Source organism: Zootoca vivipara, chromosome 12, assembly GCF_965207765.1.
Source record: "Zootoca vivipara chromosome 12, rZooViv2.hap1.1, whole genome shotgun sequence".
Classification (NCBI taxonomy): domain Eukaryota; kingdom Metazoa; phylum Chordata; class Lepidosauria; order Squamata; family Lacertidae; genus Zootoca; species Zootoca vivipara.
Window position 1 is genome coordinate 47,709,651 of NC_142595.1, and position 23,388 is coordinate 47,733,038.

Consider the following 23,388-nt stretch of genomic DNA (forward strand, 5'->3'; position numbering starts at 1 on the left):
GGCAGCTAATTCTATAATGGTTGTATCGCTTTCAAAACCCAATATTGAAAACGAGTTCCTTGCTTCATTACAGACAACAGCTCCAAATACACATTTGAATGACTTTATTGAAATTTCACAGACCAGAAGCAATACATAGAACAATGGCAGGCGTTAAGAATGGACCTTTCCTGGACCTAAACCCGCAGCGTGGTTGGAGCCCCTCCAGGCCCCTGCACAGTCTCTGATGCTACTCTGAGTGGAAAGAGGATTTCTTGTCGCTCAGGGCTGGCAGCAAGAAGAACTTGGTTAAGGGGAATGGACTTGACTCCCCTCATAGTCCAATGGTGTAGGAACGTCCTGTGGGGTTGTGGATGACGGAGCACATGGGAGAGACTACGGCCCACTCGTACCACACTTTCTTCGAGTTGCTGCAGCGCCAGAAGGCCACACGAATGCGCTCACCTGCCTGCACGTTCATGGGTTGCTGGGGGGGGGTAGGGAGAAGAGCATTAATAGCTGGGGGTCCATTCATGAACCAGGAAAACACCACCCCAACACAGTATTAAATCAGGAACCTTTGTCCACAAGTCCTTTTCCCTCAGCAGTCTGCTAAAGACTTTTCTTCCCTTCTCTTGTTTGGTTGTAAATCACTTTGGGTTGCCTTGGGCAAGAGAGAGGTTTAAAGACTCTCTCAAGGCAAATCTAAAAAAATGTAGTATAAACACCGACAACTGGGAAACACTGGCCTGCGAGCACTCCAACTGGAGAACAGCTTTTACCAAAGGTGTCATGGGCGTTGAAGACGCTCGAACTCCAGTGTTGAAAGCAATGATTCTTCAACATCAACTTCGTTGGACTGGTCATGTTGTGCAGATGCCCGATTATCGTCTTTCAAAGCAGCTACTCTATTCTGAACTTTAAAATGGAAAGCGTAAAAACTGTCTCAAGGCAAATCTTTAAAAATGTAGTATAAACACCGACAACTGGGAAACACTGGCCTGCGAGCACTCCAACTGGAGAACAGCCTCTACCAAAGGTGTCATGGGCGGTGAAGGCGCTCGAACTCAGGACGAAAGGGAGAAACGTGCTAAGAGGAAGGCACCTTTGGCAAACCCTCACCGTGATCAGTTCCTGCCCAGAAACCTATGTCCCCACTGTGGAAGGACGTGTGGATCCAGAAGTGGCCTCCACAGTCACTGTTAAAATCGTTTTCATGGAAGAAAATCTTACTTGGCTACGAGTGATCACCAAAGAAGAAGAATGCAACTAACAATGCGAGAAATAATCATTAATTTCCCCGCTGGAGGCAGTCTACTAGGGCAAACGGAGCACTGCTCCATCAAGCTCAGCCTGTGCTCAAGACAGCTCTGACTTGCCTACGTATTCAAAACACGACCAGTTGGGAGGTGCCAGCCACTGGCTGCCAGCTCCCTTGATGTTGCCTTTGTAGCTCCTCCCTGCTAAGTTAGATTTAGTTGGCTCAGCCTATCACTGGGCTCTGGCTCTACCTACTATTACCCACCAGGCCTTCCACCCTTACCAGCACTGCACTGCTTTTCTCCCAGACAAGACCTTGTTTATTTATAAGATTTTATTGCATGCAGAGGAAAATGACAAGAAAGGGTTCGTTTAGGTGTGCTTGCCCTTGCCCTACACCTGCAGCTGGCTAAGATGTGAAAACTTGTGAGAGTAAGTCAAGAGAGCGACTTGGCACAATCTAAAGTATAAATACCCATGTGTTTGTAGCAAGTTTGCCTTGGGCCCCTGCCCCTTGGCTAGAAACTAACCTGTGTTTTATTATTTTTGCTGTAAGCTGTCTGTTCGGAGAGACCAAGATTACTTTATGCTGCAACTGCATGTAACTGCTAAGATACGGATCTGCATTATACTTTGGACTTCCGGTCACTGAAGGAACTGACCTCACCCCAATGCCTGGTGCTCTTTTTTGACAACCCCATTCCAGGTTTTCCATTTGCACATTTAGCTGGCGTGTTGAATGGGCACTCTGCACATGCCCCAACAGACCTTGCCACACGGATCCCTCAAAAGTTACACTTTGACATTCCTCCATATATCCCCAACCCTTTAATTTCTGGAAGTAAAAACCATCACATTTTAGAACTGCTTTGTTGTTCCTGTTCTGCTGTACACCTAAACTGAGAAGCGGTGAGCCTTCCTCAGTCCATGCTACATGAGAACCAGAACCTGGTGCCACCCACCCTACTCTTGACGAAAGCCTTGTGCTCTCAGCGATAATCTAAAAGCGTTAGGAATGCGTGGGCTAGCTGGGAGAATCCTGTTTTGTTATTTCCCCCCGCCAAATAGGTTTTCTTATAGATGTGAAAACCAGTTTAGAAGAACCATCCAGTCCTGCCACCACCACTAACAAAAAAAGGAAAAAAGTCAAAAGGAGATCAAAAGCAAAGAAAAGGTGTGTAAGAGGGCAGAGGAGGAGACAGTGGGGGAAGAAGTAGCAAAGACAGAGACGAGGAGACAGAAACCGTGTTGCCTTAAATAGCATTTGATTATCCTGGCACACATTGTTGTGTTACCCCCCACTGAATGTAAAGCGCACAAAACGCCCACACCTCCTACAGCTGTTCTTATCACCTTGGAGGTTCCCTTGGTGCAAAGTCTTACCGCCCAGCGGTAACAAGGGATGCCTTCCTCTCCCACAAGGGAGCGTTCAAGGAAGCACTTACCTTGAGAGGGAAGAAGATAGGGAACCATGAAAACATGCCAGGTGAGTGAGTCTCAGGCCGAATACCTAGGCGGAGGAAACATTGAAAAAAGGCACGTTCTGCAACATCAATGAACATCAACGCAAGATCGCTCACTCCACACCTTCAACCTCTGAGGGGGGGGGCACACCTGGTGGCTCCCCACCACCTGAGCTTCTGTTGGCCTTTGCTAGGAACCAAACCTTCAGTGTGACAGGTTCCCTACCCCGTGGAACTCCCTGCCATTAGAGGTTCAGCAGGAACCATTCAGAAGGAATGGCTCAGGACTGCAATACCTCAACTCCGCCTCTCTCCCTATGAACCTACCCGGACCCTGAGATCATCATCTGGACCATTCTGCGTGTGCCGCCTCCATGGGAAGTCCGAAGGGAGGCAACACGAGAACAAGCCTTTTCTGCAGTGGCTTCCTGTTTGTGCAATGCTTGGGCTGGCACTTTCATTATACACCTTTAAGTGCCGGGCAAAAATGTTCCTTTTCAACTAGGCCTTTGGGTGACTGACATCCAACACCCTTTGAAATGTGTTGTGGAAGGGGGATTGTTGAGTTGGTTTTGCTGTTATTTTTATTATGTACTAGCTGGCACTGCCACGCGTTGCTGTGGGTTATCCCTGTGGCTGCCCCCACCCTGTGACGATCCATGACGCGTTGCTGTGCCTGACTCAGGTTCCTTGTTTCCCAGGAAAGGGGGAGGATGTGTACGTTCCCCCCCTGGACTATGTGTTTTTTTCCCTCTCCCCCCCCCCCCCGTTGTGTCTCAACCCTGTGATTCCTCCCATCCTGTAGCAACCCATGAGGTATTTCGTCCCCCCTCCCCCGGGTCATCCCTATGACTCCCTCCACCCTGTCTCAACCCATTACCTATTCGGGCCCCTCCCCCCCCACCCCCCACCCAGGGCTCCACTCGGGATATTCTGTAAAGTGGAGCCGAGGCCTAGTCTGTCGGCCTTGGCTTGGGTGTGTATGCGTGTATTTTTGGGTTGCGGCCTATGGCAGCGGGCTGTGGTCTCCTTTGGCAGTGGCTCTGGGTTTAGCCGTTTGCCTTTGTCTGGTAATGGCTGTCTTGGTGGTGTCCATCCTTGGGCTTTGGGTGTGGAATGGCCGTTTTGGCGGTTGTTGGACGGTGGTTGATGATGTAACGATTTGGCCCCACTCTCGGAGATCTGCCTTTCTATTGGATGCTGCTGGAATCTTCAGAGCTTTTGCTGGTGACGTCTAATTTGGGTGCCACTTTTTTGTGTTTAATCATTTTAAAAAAAAAAAAAAAAAGTATGACAGATTCCTCCCTAATGGGCAAGGTACGCTTTGTCCTAATTTGATGCAATTTGGTCCAGCGGTTACGGAGCAAGGGTGTTACCTCCACGCACGCAGTGTGAACATTTATATATATATATATAGATTTTGTGTGTTTTTTATATTGTAATTTTATGCCATGAACCGCCATGAGATCTACAGATACAGGGCGGTATACAAATTTAATAAATAATATAATATTAATTCTTGCCTCTTGGGAGTCTCTAAAAAAAACCTGTTATTCGGACAGGCCTTCTACCAGTGGCTACTGACGTTTTAAATTGCTTTTGTATGCCGTACACCGCCCTGTCGTACTTTCCATGGGCATGCAGTTTAAAAGTATTTAAATGAAATAAATAACCCCACTTATCTGCCCTCAACTTACTGAGAGTGACGTCTCCATATAGAGTGGTCTCAAAGTAGCCGGCAAAACCGTGAAGCACTGTGTTTACATCCACAGGGAACTCCAGCGTCTGGTAGCGGTTGTTGTCTTTGACTCTGTCTACAAGGAGGGAGAGGGTGTGGTCAGCCAAGGCCACGCCCCCTCAAAGGGCGGCCCACCTTGCTCTCTTAAGAGCACAAGCTGATCGCCCACCACTCACCTGGGCTGTGCCAACCCAGGTTCTGTGGAGTTTGGTTTTTAAAGGTGTGACTAGCCGTTCCGGCCACATCACGTGGCTAGTCCAAGCCCCACCCTCCTCAGCAGGGAACATGTGGTTAGCTCCTCTGCAGCCCTTCTCCTACCTGGGTTAGGGTGCTTGAAGGAGAAGCATGCCTGCGGGGGTGCCAACTGGTGGAAGTTGTGAAGCCGGACAACGTAAGGCATTTCAAACTGAGCCTGGGGATGTGAAAGACAGGAACAGAACAAAACACTGTTAGGACACTGCTCTAAAATTCACCTTGCATGCATAGGCACCGACTGCTTGTCGTACTTGAGAGAGCCATGTTAAAGGTTTGCAATTATTTCCTCCTATTATTTGGGAGGGCGGGGAGTGAGACAGTTGTACAAAAACTGTGTCGGACCTTCTTCAAAAGAATACAGTCTTTGTCTGCCGAGTTTGTGGAACTTGAACTGAACAGTTCAAAACAGCTCAGTTCATGTCACTAATCTCTCCTGTCCCTACAGAACATGTCATTCCCCGTGCTCTTAACACTGATTCTTTTACAAATGCATTAACAAGAAGCGTCTAGTCCTTAATGTAACAAGCTCTTCGCCTCTGATTACATTTAGGCTGGAAGCCAAGCCTTATGGGGAACGGTTGAGGGAGTTGGGCAGGTTTAGCCTGCAAAAGAGGCTGGGAGAAGATATGAGAGCCATATTGTAGCAACTGGAAAACTAGCACATTTATTATGTCCTAAAAGCCATCAGTAACACACACTGTGCCGTCCAGATGTTGTTGAACCACAATGTCCATCATCCCTGGTTGTTGGCTCTGCAGGTTTGGGCTGATGGGAGCTGAGAGTTCAATACTGACATACGCTTTTCCAGATAAGAGTCCATTCCACAAAAGCTTATGGCCGTAACATATGTTCCCATCTTCCAGGCGCTACAAGACTCTGTTGTCTTAGCTGAATTTAGCTGTCTGGTCTCATATCCTTCCAAATACATTTGTGTGTGTGTGGTATTGAAACAATAAAGGGGTATTTCTTTTTAACCTTGACCCAATGTTTTCATGCATTACTGACGGTTAGGAAAAGCGCCATTTTCTGCCTGTGTTATTCACAAAGATCGCAGGATCCTGCTTTTTCTCCACGCAACAGTTTTTTATTTCTTTTATAAATGCAGAACTGCAGATTGCAGGGCACGGGGTATGGAGGAACTCCCACCTCGGGGTCGCGGTCTTTCTCGCGACAGACACGCACTTCGTTGTAGAGCTTCGAGGATGAGATTGGGCCCAGGAAGGAAGTGTAGTCACCTGGGATGCTCACCCCTCCTTCTGCGTAGGTGGAGAAGAGAAAAGGCATCAAGTGCTTGGAATTGGCTGGTAGCCCCAACCCACTAAGCATCTAGATCAGGCACCCCCAAACTTCGGCCCTCCAGATGTTTTGGCCTACAACTCCCATGATCCCTAGCTAACAGGGCCAGTGGTTGGGGAAGATGCGAATTGTAGTCCAAAACATCTGGAGGGCCGAAGTTTGGGGGTACCTGATCTAGATGCTCAAAGCAGTGCTCCCTCCCTACTCAAAACGACCCCCCCCAATTATACTCTCCCTGTCTGTGGGCTGCCCTCCACTGTGCCCCACTCACCTTTCAGGCAGTGCTCTGCCCCATCCAGGCACTCTGGGGACAACTCGTTGTCGGCAAAGGAGCCCAGCAACTCTGACACCATGAGGTCAGCCTTCTCGGGGGCTTCCCACTCACGCATGTCGCAAGAGACCACCGTCACCTGGGAACCCCATTCCTCGTACTGCCAGCTCTCCAGCCTGCAGGAAGGGAAGGGAAGGCAGCGGTCAAGGGCGCCGAAGTGGCACAGTTTCAGCCTCAGCTGCTGTTGCCCTCAGGCAGGACCGGCTTGTGGGCTTCCAAGAAGAGACATCTAGTTGGCTACTGTGAGAACAGGATGCTGGACTAGATGGGCCCGATTCAGCTCTTCTTATGAGGCTCCTTAGGAGGGTCATAAAACACCTTGGTGTGCAGAGCAGGTTATCCCGACATTTCAACCCCACAAGGACATTAGGGAGACTCAAGGCATGGGCATGGGGACGCCTCAACCCCACTCAAAGGAAGGCTGGAATGAGTAACTGTTCCCAGCCTTTTCCATCCCTGGATCTTTGTTCCGGCGACACCACAGCTCCACCACCTTCCCCCTTATCGCTACAACACAAAGCAGGGGTTTTAGTGCAAGAACATAGGGGAAGCCCTGCTGGATTGAGTTACAGGCCCGTCTGGTCCAGTATTATCCTCTCTCAGTGGCCCACAAGACACCTAGGAGAAGCCTGCAAACTGGAGCACAACAGCACTGCAGTTTCATTCATTCATATTTTCTTTCGTGTGTGTGTGTGTGTGTGTGTGGGTGTGTGGGTGTGTACACACACACACATACACACACACACAGTTTTAGAATTGAGAATATACATTTAAACAACCTTAAGATATCAATGACTTCCCTTCTTCTCTTTCCATGCATATTTTATATAAACTAAACCATTCAGTATTCCATTATTACACCCATCAAAACTTATTTACACTGTTGCATTTATCTTAATGCTGCCAACATTTTCAAGTGTACACAGTTTCCCCCCAATATATTCAATAAACATTTTCCAATCATTAAGAAGAACAAATGTTCTTCTTGTTCTCTTATTCCTTAAGTTAGATCCACAAGCTGTGCATATTGCATCACTTTTAAGTTGCCATTCTTCTTTGGTTGGGACATCGCTCACATTCCATTTTTGGGCTAACAGAATACGGGCCACCATAGTGGCATACATAAATTACCTTTTTTTTGACACCTGGGAATTTTCATCTGAATTATCCCCAACAAAAAGAACTCTGGCTTTTTATGGGAAAGTGCTTTAAAAGATTTTTTTTTCCAATTCATGATAAATTCTTTCCCAATACTCTTTTACCTTTTTACAGGTCCATCACATATGAAAGAACGTATCCTCGACCTCATTGCAATGTGCCCTGCAGTTTCTAGTAACTGGTAATCCCAGCAGCGGAAGGAGAGCCTAGCTATAAGGGTTAGTAGCCCTCAATAGCTTAATCCTCCGTGAATTTCTCTAATCCACTTTGAAAGCCATTCAAGTTAACCGCCACGTTCGCACAAGGCTGAGAGGGAAAGTCACAGCAAAAGCAAACTTTCTCTGTTTCCTAGTACAGTCATACCTCATGTTGCGTCCACTGCAGGTTTAGTTTTCCCCGGTTACAAATGCGGAGGACCCGGAAGTGTTTACTCATGGGTTTCGCCGTGCACGCATGTGCAGAAGCGCTCTACCGTGCTTTCGTGCATGTGCGAAAGCGCCACTTAGGTTGCAGACTTTTCAGGGTGCGAACGGCACCCTGGAACAGATCGGGTCCGCAACCCAAGGTACCACTGTAATACACCTCTGCAGTCCAGACTAGTTGTGGGGAAGCCTTTGCTGTTGCTGAACTACTACAACTGCGATCGGGCATACACGCTAAGGCTCATGGGAGTTGTAGTCCAGCAACAGCCAGAGGACTACAGGTCTTCCAAACCTGGCTAGGACAATGCCATTTCCCCAAGGGCACTGTGAACTGAAATCCACACCTGACTCACAGTATGAAGCTGTAAGATAAAAACGAGTGTGTCATCAGATCTCCCACCTGCAGCTTATATGGGGAGTACGACAGGGTTGGGTGAGGCCTCTAAGAAGGAACAAAGCCTTTTCCCACCTAATGCCGCAGTGAAGTACAGTAATAGTATTATTTATTGCTGTTATATTTAATAACGGGAAGTGCAAATGTGCCTGTAATTATATTTTAGCAGCCTGCTAAAATCTTTTGATTTATTAGGAACCTGCCCAAAGAATACTAACCAATGTACAAGATATCTGCCTAGAAGCTTCCATTTTAAACTAACATGTAATACCAAAGGGAAGGGGGACGGAGAGGAAACGCAAGCCCTCCCTCGTTCAGAAGGCATTTTCTCTTCCCCAGTTATGAAACAACAACAAAGAAGGGGGTGGGTGCCAGAGAGCAAAATCTGCACGTTAAAACTATCTGTTAATCTGCAGACAGCAAAACATTCTAGATTACGGTTTCCTGCGTTATCTCCCATCTCGGTTCCTGTTTTGGAGCATTTGCCTCAGGTAATAGATGCAATGGGCTGTGGGGTACTTACTGAAGTAAGTTACCGCCCAACTATTGTAAAAAAAAAAAAGTTATCTTTCAATTTGTTAGTTTGTGCAGGGTGAAGAGCAGAGCCCTGCTCCTGTAAACCTTCCCAAATCCTGCAGTTTTCCGGTTTCCTTTTCGTCACAGCCAGTACGGGGGCCTGTGTGGGTTTCACCTGCTCTCCTCTCAGAAGAGTGAGCACAAAACATTTCTTTTCCATTTCACCGGGGGGGGGGGGCGGCGGCTGAAGTACTTACGTCACCACAGCATTGGGGTTTTTCTCCACGGCGTAAATCTTGATGTGCCTGTCAGCCTGTCGCGCAGCGCGGAGGGAGGCATTCACAAGGGGGCCCCGTCCTGCCCCCAGCACCATCACCACCCTGGGCGGTTGGGGAAGGAGAGAAGGGAGAAGAGGGAGAAGAGGCTGACTGGGGTGCTAAAGTAACAGGCAACAACTGAGCAGCTTATTCTCCAAGATGGCTGACCAGCTGGAAAGAGGCGTTGGCGCAGACCCCGAAAGCACAATAAAACTCAAGGCCCACCGACATCTTGTGTGGGAAGGCCACTATCTGTGCTCCGTTTCTGGAGTTACGCCAATTCCCGCTAGGCCACATTCGAACCCAAGTCGGGCTACTTCATTTTAACCGACGCACGCAGTTGGATTTTTGACCTTTACTCCTCAGGAGCGGTCATGCAGGGTTCAATGGTGTTCGCTCCCAATTTAAGTGTGTGCAGGAAACGGGCACAGCGCTCCCGAACACAGTCTTCTCAGCGAGGGAAGAGTTAAAATTGAAGGAGTGCCAATTTTTTCTTAAAAATGAGAAACCCTACTTCCGAACGGTTCATTCCTCTTTATTTATTTTTAATGCGCTGCAAGGAACTGCTGGAGCCTGCGCTCGGGGCAAGGCAGAGTCAAAAAAGGAGAAAGCATCATCAAACAGTGTGTTTCTCTGGGTGCACACTGTGGTAGTTTTGATGTCAAGCTTTACTTGGAAGAGCCGGCAGTAAATTTGTTGCTCCTGCGGGTGGGGGACGGCTTGAAAGACACTGTGCAGATTAGAGGATCTGGGAGTTCAAGCCGAGTACGAAGAAACAGGGAGAGGGCCCTTTTCAACTTATAATTTCTGAAAGGAAAATAGGGCAGGTGGTGCCGAACAAGAGTTTCATCCCCACTAAGGTGGCACCACAAGCTGAACAGAACTGAAATAGTATATTACCAAAGCTTCCCTGTCTGCTCATTTACTACCGAGCCTGCTGAAACTTTTCTATTCCTCCAGGCAATTGGAAATACGTCCTTCCACAACGGTTAACCACTGTTTGTTATTAACCTTTTAATACGTTTTTATTGTACGGTTATATGTTTTTATTGCTGTAAACAGCTTTGACACACACACACACACACACACACATATATGTTACCTATAACGACATACCAATATAGAAATGTTTTCATAAAGAAATATAACATGGCAATAAACGGCTGGCTAAAAAGCGCCCAAAATGTGCCTCCCACACCCATTTCCCAGCATTCTCTGCAAAGGCGGTCAAATGAGGCCAACCCGGCTCATCGTTGGGATTCTTACTCACTGAACGTTAGTTTCTTTCTCCTCCTCAGGCACACGGTCTAGCAGGTACTTGTATATCGCCTGATGGGAGGGAGAATAATGGGCTTTTGAGTGTGTCTGTAAAAGTCCGTTCCTCTCCCCGCCATTGAGAACTAGCTGATAATGTTCCCACTTCAATCTCCCCTTCACAAAACACCTTCCTTATAAGGCAGACATCCCCAAACTTCGGCCCTCCAGATGTTTTGGACTACAATTCCCATCTTCCCTGACCACTGGTCCTGTTAGCTAGGGATCATGGGAGTTGTAGGCCAAAACATCTGGAGGGCCACAGTTTGGGGATGCCTGTTATAAGGCCTCTACTCTCTAACCCGAATGTGGTGTCCTCCAGGTCCTGCTAAACTACAACTCCCATCATCCCTGACTATTTGCCATCAGCTGAGGCTGATAGGAGAGTTGGAGTCCAACAACACCAGGAAGGCCAATTAGCTACCCTTCCCTCTAGTTTCGCCTCCTTCCCACAAAATGTTGGCCCTTCAGTGCTCCAACCGGCTTCCGTGTTCCACCCAATCACAAATATTTGGCCTATGCTCCTCCCCACGTACCCCTCCCCTGCACTCTTTTCCCCTCCCCACTTCTTGCCCCTCTCTCATAGCTCCAACCTCCCTCCCACACCTTTTCTCCGCCACGCACCAACCTGTTGGTACTGGGAGTACTTGATAGGGTCCTTCTCAAACACCTCATAGGTCTGGGATTCCAGGTTGTCCATCAGGGGCTGCAGGGGGAGAAGCACCACAAGGAGAAAGGCTTCACACCCAGTGTGGGCAACACAGCAAACAAAGGGGCCGGGTGTGTGTTAGGGAGCAAGACTTCCAGCATTGTGGGTAAGGAGAGGGGCGGATGAAAAAGACACACCAAGGAAAAGGTCAAATGGGAAGATCACAGAATCATATAGCTCAGGCACCCCCAAACTTTGGCCCTCCAGGTGTTTTGGACTACAATTCCCATCATCCCTGACCACTGGTCCTGTTAGCTAGGGATCATGGGAGTTGTAGGCCAAAACATCTGGAGGGCCGCAGTTTGGGGGGTGCCCGATATAGCTGGAAGGGACCCCGAGGGAATTCCAGTCCAACCCCTGCAACGCAGGAATCTTAACTAAGGCATCACCATCATAATTTATTAGCATCCTTAAAGCATCCAGAGATAGACCAGACTATTTTAGTCCAACAACAACCAGGGCTACAATCCTGGCTGTGGTGGAAGTCAGATGAGGAAGAGGCGAGTGCGAAAGGCGACGTTGGCAGGGGGCAGCCCGACAGGGAGGGCCCCCCCTGCTCCTTTGCCTCTACAGGCTGGGGGAAAGGAGGCAGTCTTAACTGCTCCCTGTCCTGCCCCCCCCCCAGTGCGATTTGGGAAGGGCGCCGACCAACCAGGAAAGAAGGCGCTTGGAAAACCGTAGCCAAGCAAGTTACACCAACGCAGAATATGTGCAGGCTTCCTCACTGCGGGTTTTGTACCAGGATGGTGGAATTCAGCCAAAACACATGGCAGTCCTCTTTGCAACATCTTTGATCTGATGCTTATAACACATCCAAGGGGGGGTCAAATTTCAGAGGTGGGGAATGAAGGCTGAGGGGGAGCAACTTGCGTATTTTTAAGAGCTGGAGAGGACCTTGAGCCCAGGAGACTCACCTGCAGCGGGGACTGGAGATAGTCTTCATAGCCCTTTGCAAAGAGCTCATAGGCAGAAGGAGGAGGGCGGTTCTGGCTCAGGTACTCCAGGTACTGCAGGTAGGAGCAGAACTCCTTTTCCGGATGGTGGTGGGAACCTGTGATGATGAACTGCACCTCAAGCTGGGGGAAGGGAATGGAAGGTCCAAGTTTATTTCTTTACACCCAGCCTTTCCCCAAGGAGCTCAAAGTGGTGAACAGGGTTCTCTACCTCCCTCCTTTATCCTCACAACAACCCTGCAAAGTAGGTCAGGCTGACAGACTGCGATAGACCCAAGGTCACCCAGCAAGCTTCATGGCCGAGTGGGGATTTGAACCCTGATCTCCTGTATCTTAGGTCCAACAGTCTGACCCCTACACCATCCTGGCTTATGGCCCATACTAAAATATTCGCTCACCCGCCCTGGTGACCCATCGCTCTGCAAATTATTCTTTGTGTACATGATGCTGCGGGGAACCTTCCTGGCCTGGCGGGCCACTTCCTCATCTCCCCTTTGCAAAACCTGCCTATGAATAATTTGATAGGTGACTGACACCTGTCAAAGTCCCGTGCGCAGCACTTCTCAAATGCCTAGCAACCATCCGGCTCTTGGGAAGTGCCATACAATAGGCTTTGCAGGCTCTGCAAATCACTCAAGCTCAACTTTTATCAGCCCCGCACCTGACATTACATCTAACGTGGAGCAGGGAGGCCTGGATTAGGCCCACATGCTGGATGATCGCGCCCCAGATCTAAAAACAGACCCACAGAAACAGGGGAAGGAGAGGGATGGAGGCGGGAACAAGCAGGCAAATAATGTAAGATTATTTCAACTGCAGGTTATTTTGGCTTCGCTAGATCTCCCAAACGCCTGCTTCAACCGCACAGACTGCAAGTCCCTCAGGAATTACCTGCCAGGCACCTGTTCTAGTCATACATCTTTTCACACGTAGAGCTAACGTTTTCTCTTCAAGAGGATTTAATTTAGCAAAATCACGTGGGGCCGTAGCTCAGAATTCTCTGCTGCTAATTCCCCCCGCCCTTCACTTCTTGTGTGCCCTCGCAAAAAACGAGGCTCTCTCCCGACATCGGGAAATGGCTTTGTTGCAGAAAATGGCGCCCTAGAGAGGACGGTGCTGTGCTCTTTCCAACAGGGAAAGGTAGAGAAGAATTTAGACAGGTAGCCCTTCACACAGGCGATTAACTCAGGGTTCCAGTGATGGAAAGAAGCAGGTAAGAACGCAAGAGGCTGCTGGATCAGGCCAATGGCCCATCCAGCCCAGCGTCCTGTTCTCAAGGTAGAAAAGGGGGAAGCTGACCTTCAGCAGGCGGAAGACCAGGCGCTGATGCATCTTGGAGAGGACAGGGAAGCCTTTCTTATTGGTCAGGAAGATGTTGGTGGGCAGTATAGCCGCTTTGATTGGCTCCCCCAGCCAGCGGTCAATGACGTGATTGGACGGCAGGTCGGGGCCCACCTCCAGCGCTGGGGAGAAGGCATAAAAAGGCGTCAAAGGAAGAGAAGAGGCACCCGTCTCTGCACCTCGAGGGTGCCAAGGGGTGCAAGCCTCCCTCCCTCTGGGGGTGCCCCCCCCGTCTCGGCCCAGCAGCACTCACCCACGGCAACACGCTTGTTGTAGTCACACAGCGTCCGGAAATTGTGCCACCTGGAGAAACAAGAAATGTGGCCCCATGGGAAGACTGGCATCTCTTGTCTCTTCCTCTGACCTGCATCGTCCTCTTCCCCTCCCTCCATTCCTCTCTCAGGACTTGTTTACGCAACTAGCGGAGCAACTGATGTGTTCAGGAGGTGAGTCAGAAGACTCAGGTGTTGAGTCTCGGGAGAGGGGAGCCAAAAGGGCAGCCCCACTTTACCACAAATGGCCACACGAATTGAAACAGCCGGTATCGAAGGGTCGAAACATTAAAGAAAAAAGAAAAAAGAACACGATTATCTAGTTCAGGCACCCCCAAACTGCAGCCCTCCAGATGTTTTGGCCTACAACTCCCATGATCCCTAGCTAGCAGGACCAGTGGTCAGGGATGATGGGAACTGTAGTCCAAAACATCTGGAGGGCCGAAGTTTGGGAATGCCTGATCTAGTTCTTCAGCAGCATAACAAGAGTTCCAAGAACAAATCTGGATTCCGCCCCTGCTTTTGAAGAGAGACGACAATCTCTAGCACGGTTGACCCCTTGATTCACTTCTTGCCCAGTTTGGGATAAATGAATACGGGGTTATGGAAACCATCTTACTCCTGCCTTAAGTACTGGGCTGAATCTAGGTGAAAAAGGACCTCTTTGCAATTGTTTATATACATGTTTATTTAGGTATGTGATTGTCTCAACTGTTTTCATATATGAAATTATGTATTTATTTGCCAAGTCATTTCAAGAGGTTTCATAGGAAGAGATTAATAGTTTTTTAAAAATAAAAATAAATTTGTATACCGCCCTTCATCCATAGATCTCAGAGCGGTTAAAATGAAAATAAAACAAACAAGCAAAACCTCAGCTTCAGAAGTGTGACTTGCACACTGTTCTTATTCAGTAGCAAACTGGCTCTACCTTCCCAACATCTGCCCAGATGCCGGCTGACAGCCACTCACCACTGCCAGGTCTTCTCCTCGCCTGCAGACTCATCCTCTACCTCCTGCACTGCCTCATTCTCGATAACGTCGTCCCGCAAGTCCTCAGGGTCCAGCAGTGGGACGCGCATCCAGAACTAGATTTGGGGGAGGGGGAGGGGGGAAGAGAGAGGGGGAGAAATGATCACATGCATGAGGCAGGAAGGATAGGGTTGGTCGGGCTTTATCTTCAACACTGACCTGAGCATACTGACAGAATCAGAGAATCGTGGGGTTGGAAGGAACCCCCAGGGGTCATCTAGTCCAACCCCCCCCAGCAATGCAGGAATCAGAGAGAAAGAATCCCTAGTGGATGTCCACCCAACCTCTGCATTAAAACCTCCATCAGCTTCTGATGAAAGATTAATTCCAATGAAAGGTAAATTAGGGTTTTCATTTTGGAAGCTGAATTTTAGAAGGCACCTGAAGGCAGCCCTATATAGGGAAGTTTTTAATTGATGTTTTATTGTGATTCTTAATATTCTGTTGGAAGCCAGCCAGATTGTGGTTGGGACAACCCAGCCAGATAAGGCAGCATATAAATGTTGTTGTTGTTGTTGATGATGTTGTTGTTTTGTATTGTGCTTCATTGCTTTGAATGGCATTTATTTTTTCTTTATTTTTTAAATACTTTATTAATTTCTCTCTTTAAAAACATAAACACTCAACAGGCGCACACACTTTTACAGACAAAAAGAACAATACATTCTGAAGATCCAATCATATAACCAAAAACGCAGTCACAAAAAAAAAACAAGAATAAAAACAACAAAAATTAGAAAAAGTAAAGTCATTCATTTATATCTTCTTTTAACTGACTTCCGATTATTCTCTCTGTAATCTATGTATTCACCTTATTGTATCATATCACACAACTTTTATCTTCCATTTATAATAATCTTCCATTAAATTCAATTTAGGTTCAATCTTAGTCTGAATGGCATTTATTTTTTCTTTTATTTTTTTCAATTGTTGTACCAACAAACAAAACAGCATGTCAGAGGGATGCGGTGAGGTTTCTGCAGGTGTACTGTGGATATAATGGCAGAAGGGGGGACGTATTTGATGGCCTTACCATGGAAGTGTGATGCCCTGTATTGATGTGGTTACACAGAACGCGGGCCAAGTTGGGGTTGTCGGCCTGCTTCAGGGGCAGCAGGAACGCTGGGAGTCCCAAGTATGCCCCAAAATTCAGCTCCTGTAACATGGCCTGCGGAGGACAGAGAAAGCATAGAATAGCATGTAAAGTTATTGCCAAAATCAAACTTGAAAGCATATGCAGCACAACTGGAGGAAGGTTTAGAATGGCTGGTGTTTTGTCTTTGAAAGGGCAATGCAATAAAAGAAAGGAAACCTCATTTTCCCTCCACAACAACTCCAAGCGATACAAGGAAACGAGCCAATGAGAGGTTCAGGACAAAAGAAAAGGAAGAACTATTGGAAATGGCCAGCAGCTAAGATGGCTCCCTCAAGATTTTGTTGGACTACAACTCCCATCATCTCTAACCATTGGTCACACCACACATGCCGGGTATGATAATAGTTGAAGTCCAACAGCATCTTAGAGCAGGGAGGCACAACTTGCGGCCCTCCAGATGTTTCTGGACTACAACTCCCATCATCCCTGATCACTGGCTGGAGGGTAGCAGGTTGTGTACCCCTGGTCTAGAGTGTACCGTATTGGCTACTCCTGGCTTAGTGGCTCAGGGTTCAATCCTCAGAATCTCTAGCTAAAAGAATATCAGGTAGCAGGCCTGGAAAGAGTCCCTGGAGAGTTTCCACCAATCAGAGTAGCTGATGCTGCGCTAGAACGACCAAAGTTCTGTCTCTTTATGCAATGCACAAGTAATTTACAGAATTCAGTGCCACAGATGTCATGACAGCCACTGGCATTATTATCATTAATTCAATTTATATGCCGCCCTTTATCAAACGATGCTAGGGTAGCGTACAATATTATAAACACATTACAGAACATCAATGACAAAAACATAATAAAAACATAGTAAAAAGCATACCAACGTACAGCCTAATAATAAAATCATCATAACAGTCTTATCCCCCACAATTTTACAGGTCATAGATTATTCAATAGCCATAGACCTGAGTAAAGAGAAAAGTTTTTGCCTGGTGCCTAAAGATATGTAACGATGGTACCAGGCGAGCCTCTCTGGGGAGAGCTTTCCATAATTGGGGAACCATCACAGAAAAGGCCCATTCTCTTGCTGCCACCCTCTGAAACGCTCTGGGAGGGTGGGGACATAGTGAAGGGCCTCCGATGACAAGTGCAGGGTCGGGTCGGTTTGTATGGGGAGAGGCGGTCCTTAAGCTACTGACCAGTTACACGTACCTGGTCAAAAAAAGGAAGCTCCTTCTAATTTATATTTCAGAGGACATTAGTTAGGATGGCTAGGACCAGACGTTCTCATGCAAGATACCTCCAATTTCCATATGCCAGGAGCACACAGACCATCATCTCTGTTGAAATGTTTATTCGGCACGTCAACAATAAATGGAATTTGCAGAGATTTTAATAGACAAATCTTGCTTATGATCTGGCTGGCCACTTCTGAAACGGTGGCCAAGACGGAGTTTTGAGTCTAGCAAGTCTTGGTGGACAGTTTCCCCCTCTCCCAAGCACTGCACGCAAACCTTCGCAGACCAGCCCAGAAACACCTCCCAACCCTTCGTTGCCAAGCTCACTCACCGCCTCAGAATTCCTGCGAACCTTTTCCACATTGGAATCTGCCCGGATCCATGGGGACAGTTTGCCCACAATCAGGGTGTTCCAGTCTGCAAGGAAGCAGGATGTAAAGGAGAATGTTCATTTGGGGAGGGACAGGCAGCTTGTTCAGAGCCAATAGCCACAATGAGAATGCAGCTTGCCCTTTAAAATCAAATGAAAGCTTTTTTTTAAAAAAAACAAACAAACACCCTTTTACTACTCATGGGTCACACAGTAACAAGTACTCAGTGACCTCCTCCTACTAAGGAATTATCTCCCCTCCCCATTTTTTGGTCCAAATCCTGACCTGAATACCTTCCAGCATTTGTAGTGGAAAACATTTGTCTGAACTGGCAATCACTGGAGAGAGATGGACATACAGTGGTACCTCGGTTTATGAACACAATTGGTTCCGGAAGTCTGTTCATAAACTGAAGCGTTCATAAACTGAAGCGAACTTTCCCATTGAAAGTAATGGAAAGTGGATTAATCTGTTCCAGACGGTCCGCGGGGTACTTAAACTGAAGCGTTCATAAACTGAAGCGAACTTTCCCATTGAAAGTAATGGAAAGTGGATTAATCCGTTCCAGATGGGTCCGCGGAGTACTTAAACTGAAGCGTTCATAAACTGAAGCATGGGTAGCACCTTAAAGACCAACTAAGTTTATATTTTGGTATGAGCTTTCGTGTGCATGCACACTTCTTCAGATACCTGTTACAGGTAGGTAGCCGTGTTGGTCTGAGTCGAAGCAAAATAAGAAAATTCCTTCAGTAGCAACTTAAAGACCAACTAAGTTTATAAACTTAGTTGGTCTTTAAGGTGCTACTGAAGGAATTTTGCTTCGACTCAGACCAACACGGCTACCTACCTGTAACTTGAAGCATGGGTGTAATTGGTTCCGGAAGTCTGTTCATAAACTGAAGCGTTCATAAACTGAAGCGAACTTTCCCATTGAAAGTAATGGAAAATGAATTAATCCGTTCCAGATGGGTCTGCGGTGTTCATAAACTGAAAATTCATAAACCGAGGTGTTCATAAACCGAGGTTCCACTGTACTTCAATTGCTGTGTTTTTTACTGCAATTTTGTCCCTTTCTTTTAAACTTTGTTTCCTGTAAACTGCATAGAGGTCATTCATCAAGTAAGTGTGTGTGTGTGTGTGTGCGCGCGCACCAAAATAAAAAATAAACCAAAGCGGCTTTCCTATACCACGCCCTTGAGAATATCACTACATTTTAACAAGTGAACAAATCCATTACTTCCCGCCCTGTCTTTTATAGACAGAGAAAGCAACAGCAAGCAATCTGGGCTCCCAAGTTCTCACCTCTCCCCGAGAGCAAGAGGTCAGAGCGTGTCTGGGGTCCCGGTCGGTTTTTAGCTGGCTCCTGGAAAAACTCCCTCTTGTAGCGAGGGTGGAAAATGGGCATGCAAAGGAAATCAAACCTATAGGGTGAGGAGAAAGGAAATTGTGAAGTTAAGATCCTGGTACCGCGAGTTAAAATGACAACACTGCATCCCACCAGCACCTGAGATGTGTTTGGTTGGGATGCAGAAAAGAACCTTCTCTGTGGATGTGTCTGGAGTCGCATCTTAACATTGTTGTTGTTTAGTCGTTTAGTCGTGTCCGACTCTTCGTGACCCCATGGACCATAGCACGCCAGGCACTCCTGTCTTGCACTGCCTCCCGCAGTTTGGTCAAACTCATGTTCGTAGCTTTGAGAACACTGTCCAACCACCTTGTCCTCTGACGTCCCCTTCTCCTAGTGCCCTCAATCTTTCCCAACATCAGGGTCTTTTCCAAGGATTCTTCTCTTCTCATGAGGTGGCTAAAGTATTGGAGCCTCAGCTTCACGATCTGTCCTTCCAGGGAGCGCATCTTAACATACAGACCCCATATTTTCTAGACATTTAAAACAGTATCATGCTACAGTTTGCTAAGGGTGCTGAGAATTGTCAGGTGTTCCCTACTCCTCTCAAAGAGCTTCATTTCCCTGAGTGCTTTAAGAAATCTATCCTTTTTCTCAGGGATCTCTGGAGGAAGCTATGTCTGTTTGAACTGGCATGATATTGCTTTAACGTATAGTGCAGATTGAGCCACTCGCTCTGTTGGCATTTGATTGTTGTGCAACCCCATTTATTTCCCACTTGGTCGCCCAGGCAATTAAATTTAACCTCCCTGATATGTTAGTTCATGTGCTACCTACTGCCTCTTCTCTCTTTTATCGCTGATTATTTCATGGGTTTTTTTGTTTTTGTTTTTAACCTGCCAATCAGAATGTAAGCACCTTCAGCATCTCTACTAATTGAAAGATAGAATAGCAAATGCTTTTATAAAAAAAGATAAGCTGCCTGTAGTTTTTCTAAGTTTATTAATTAATGGATTAAAATGATTAACTAGTGGATTAAAATTTTAATACGGTTGTACAGCTTATGCCAACATCCCTTCCCCATTTCTTTTCTTTTTGGGGATGATGTTATCTTTATAGTGGTGATAATCAACACTGTCTCCAGTGAATTGTTGAGTTTTTTTCTACAGAATCCCTTGAGACAGAATTGAAGCTTGAGCAAGAACTGGGGGAAACTCTCACTTGTTGGAAAAGTTAATTTCTTTTCTCCTCCAAGGTCATCAATATCCACTAACAACAGTCACAGGGTTCACCTACAGCTCTGCGGGTTTGTGACTACAGGAATTTGACTGAGAAGAAATCTTACAATATACAGTACAAAGACTGAATCTAATTTTTTAGAGCTACAAAATATATACGGTGAAGGATGTCACTACAAAGCTAGAACGTAGTGTCTAAACACAGCAACTCACCCAGATGATATCCAAGTTCATGGCTGGCTAGGTGGTTACAAGCTACTTCCCAAGCGAGGATGAGGGTGAGGAAACTCAGTTTAAGTGTTTCCGCAATGAATCATAGAGTTGGACGGGACCCTAAGGGTCATCTGGCCCAACCCCCTGCACTGCAGGAATCCTGCCCATGGCCATTCCTGGGTGAGCTCAAACAGCCAGAGTGTCCCATTGTGCTACCTGCTTCACTCATCAGTGAGCTTAACAGCAGAAATCAAGCAGAGTTGCCACCACACCCTACATCAGGCATCCCCAAACTGTGGCCTTTAGGATGTTTTGGCCTACAACTCCCATGATCCTAACAGGACCAGTGGTTGGGGAAGATGGGAATTGTAGTCCAAAACATCTGGAGGGCCGAAGTTTGGGGATGCCTGCTCTACGTCCAGATGCCGTTATAGACTCCAGTTTTGTCAGCCCCAGCCATGGCGGCCAACCCCTTGACTGGGTTACAAAAGTTGTAGGCCAGCAAGATCTGGAATGCCAAAGGTTCCATTGTCCTGATCTATGAAGCGGAGACGTTAATCCCCCTCAATCTATCTGTTCAAAAGTGGAACGGTCTCCCTCGGGTGGAGGTGGACTTTCCTTCACTGGAGGTTTATAAGCTGAGGCAGGATGGCCACCTGTCATGGATGCTTGATGAGATTCCTGTGCTGCAGGGGGTTGGACTAGATGACTCTTGGGGGTCCCTTCCAACTCTACCATTCTACGATCTTTTATGGTAGGGGAGTCTCTGCCTGCTGGGAAGCTGTTGAAGCCACACAGAGGCAGCACCTTTGCATTCTCTGAGGTCAAGGGTCAGGTGGCATGACCTCCCCTGGGGTCAGAGGTCACCCCAGGAATCCTGAGTAAATGGGAAGGCATTAAAAAAATAAAGCAAAGCAAACCCAACCAGCCCTCAGCCCAGGATGGTCCCAGGTGACCCGCAGGTAGAGGTCAGGGGTCACCATGGCACACTTAAGGGAGGGGTCAAGGGTCAGCAGAGGACCACGTGGTCCCTCTCACCCCTGCCTGGCGACCGCTCCGAGGGTGCCCGCCACTTCCGGGACGCAGCTCAAGTCCCTCCCGCAGGAGACGCGCGCCGCCGCCGCCCCCGGCCCCACTGCTGCCGCCGCCATCGCCGCCGCTGCGCTCGCCGCCATGTCCCGCCACACAAGGAGCCGGGAGCCCGGCAGCCGCGCCCACTTCGTCGTCCTGGCCAATCAGCGGACGTCCTCGGAGGGGAAAAAATAATAATAAAAGGTCCAGCCAATCGCAGGAGGCCGTTCCCGGGCAGGAATGAGAGGAGGAGCCAATTAGACTCCAAACCGGGGGCGGGGAAACAGCTTTTTAGCTCAATGAGGCGTCCGGGGAAAGAAATCAGTTTCCCATCATGCTCTTGGGTTGAGAGGCGCCTGAGGTTTTTTATGTTCCCCTGCTGTTCTTACTAAAGATCAGCATGCCTTGCTCTCTGCTCGTGTGAGGACTGCAGTTCCCGGCATGCATCGCGGCACAGGCTTTTAGCTGTCGTTCATCCCGCTCGCCCACCGTAGCGTGCTCTATAAGGAAGGTGCCGTGAAACTCCCAAAACGTCCAAGGGCCAGTGGCGCAATGGATAACGCGTCTGACTACGGATCAGAAGATTCTAGGTTCGACTCCTGGCTGGCTCGGAAAGGACGTAATTTTGCCCCCACCACCCAAAAAAGACAAAAGAATTATAAAATTGTAACTAGATAATATTATTGCCATTTAGGCATTGGCGTTATTTTACATCTAGCCTCCGCCTCATACTGCAGGGGGAATCTGCAAAAAAATAAGCCTGCCCAAACGTGGCAGAAAGCTTTGCCCACAAATTATAAAAAAATATTTTCATATGAACCCATTAGCTTTGAGCAATATTTAAATACATCAGGAAAAGTCCTATTTTTTCACATTGGGCTTAAGCAATTGAATATTTCCTTACATCATATTTGCATTTTAAATTCCCAAGCAATGAATATTTGCTTGCAAACCTAAGAAACCCTTTAGCTACTACTGGGACCAAGATAGGAAGCTGGTTTTCTTTTATGCAGTTAAATATGGGCTTCTGGCAGAATGCCCTTATTTGTTTTTCCTAAATAATGCAGTAGCTGAGCACATCATCATTGAAAAGGCATCCCTTCTTCTCGCCTTCAAGAGGTATTTTTTAAATGCATCAAAGTTAGCCTCTTCAATAAGCAATAACGCTTTTAAAAATAATCAAAAACATCAAGCAACAAATAGCAACCATTACAAAGTTAATTAATTGAAGTTGTCCAAGATATACTGAAAAATACTGGAGGTGTCTTCTTTTTAAATCCCTTTATACCAACAGCAGTCTCTTTTTAATTTCTGCCTGCTAAAAATTTTTCACAAGTGTGTCACACTTTATGGCTGTTTAGTAACTCAAAATATAGCCGGAAAACCTGCTATCCACAAAATAAAAATAAAATAGAAAAATTCCTTCCAGTAGCACCTTAGAAACCAACTAAGTTTGCCATTGGTGTGAGCTTTCGTGTGCATGCACACTTCTTCAGATACCACAGGAATCCACAGGTCTGGAAGCAGATAGATAGATAGATAGATAGATAGATAGATAGATAGATAGATAGATAGATAGATAGATAGACAGACAGATATTCATGTATTGTATTCATAATTCAGTTGAATATTATATTTATACGTGTCTTTGAAGCCAACTGGCTCCCACGGAAGCTTAAAATTACAGCCCAAACAGAAGCAGAACAATTTATTTTGGGTACAGTATCTGGAGATGTTTAAGGCTGTATTTCCAGGTTCTTTCTCCAGCAGGATGCGCTGCAGATGGAACTTGGGAGCTGGTCAAGATGCCAAGCCACAAAAGCCATCCTTCCACTTATCTGCACATTTCACAAAGTAAGAAAGCACGGGGACAAACAGTTGCAGGGTGTGTGGTTTTTTTTTTGCTTTTGGGTAAAGAGCAAGCCAGGAAAAGCCACAGGGACAACCACAACAACTGCCGGTGTGATTCATTTGCTCTAATTAACAAAAGGTTTGCAGACTTCACCAACACGATGTGCAAATCTGGTCATTATGGAATATGTAAGTGCAACCTTTTCTTCTGGGAA

General features: G+C 47.1%; 1 protein-coding gene and 1 non-coding gene across 3 annotated transcripts; one reads left to right on the top strand and one right to left on the bottom strand.

Moving 5' to 3' along the window:
- Nucleotides 1–87: 87 nt before the first annotated feature.
- PRMT5 (protein arginine methyltransferase 5) lies at nucleotides 88–21,442 on the bottom strand. 2 transcript variants are annotated; one of them, XM_035136194.3, is made up of 17 exons: nucleotides 21,290–21,442; nucleotides 18,758–18,876; nucleotides 17,416–17,501; nucleotides 15,784–15,918; nucleotides 14,691–14,806; nucleotides 13,700–13,749; nucleotides 13,405–13,568; nucleotides 12,067–12,228; nucleotides 11,072–11,149; nucleotides 10,400–10,458; nucleotides 9,070–9,192; nucleotides 6,263–6,438; nucleotides 5,842–5,951; nucleotides 4,759–4,852; nucleotides 4,400–4,516; nucleotides 2,685–2,749; nucleotides 88–466 (listed from the first exon to the last, which is right to left on the bottom strand). In XM_035136194.3, the coding sequence occupies exons 1-17, from the start codon at nucleotides 21,424–21,426 to the stop codon at nucleotides 314–316; spliced, it is 1,944 nt and encodes a 647-aa protein (XP_034992085.2). In that variant the 5' UTR covers nucleotides 21,427–21,442; the 3' UTR covers nucleotides 88–313. The 2 variants fall into 2 exon arrangements, with proteins under 2 accessions (XP_034992085.2, XP_088512347.1); XM_088656221.1 differs by lacking the exon at nucleotides 18,758–18,876.
- Nucleotides 21,443–21,860: 418 nt separating this feature from the next.
- TRNAR-ACG (transfer RNA arginine (anticodon ACG)) lies at nucleotides 21,861–21,933 on the top strand. Its single transcript has one exon. It is a non-coding gene; the product is annotated as a tRNA-Arg (tRNA).
- Nucleotides 21,934–23,388: the final 1,455 nt, after the last annotated feature.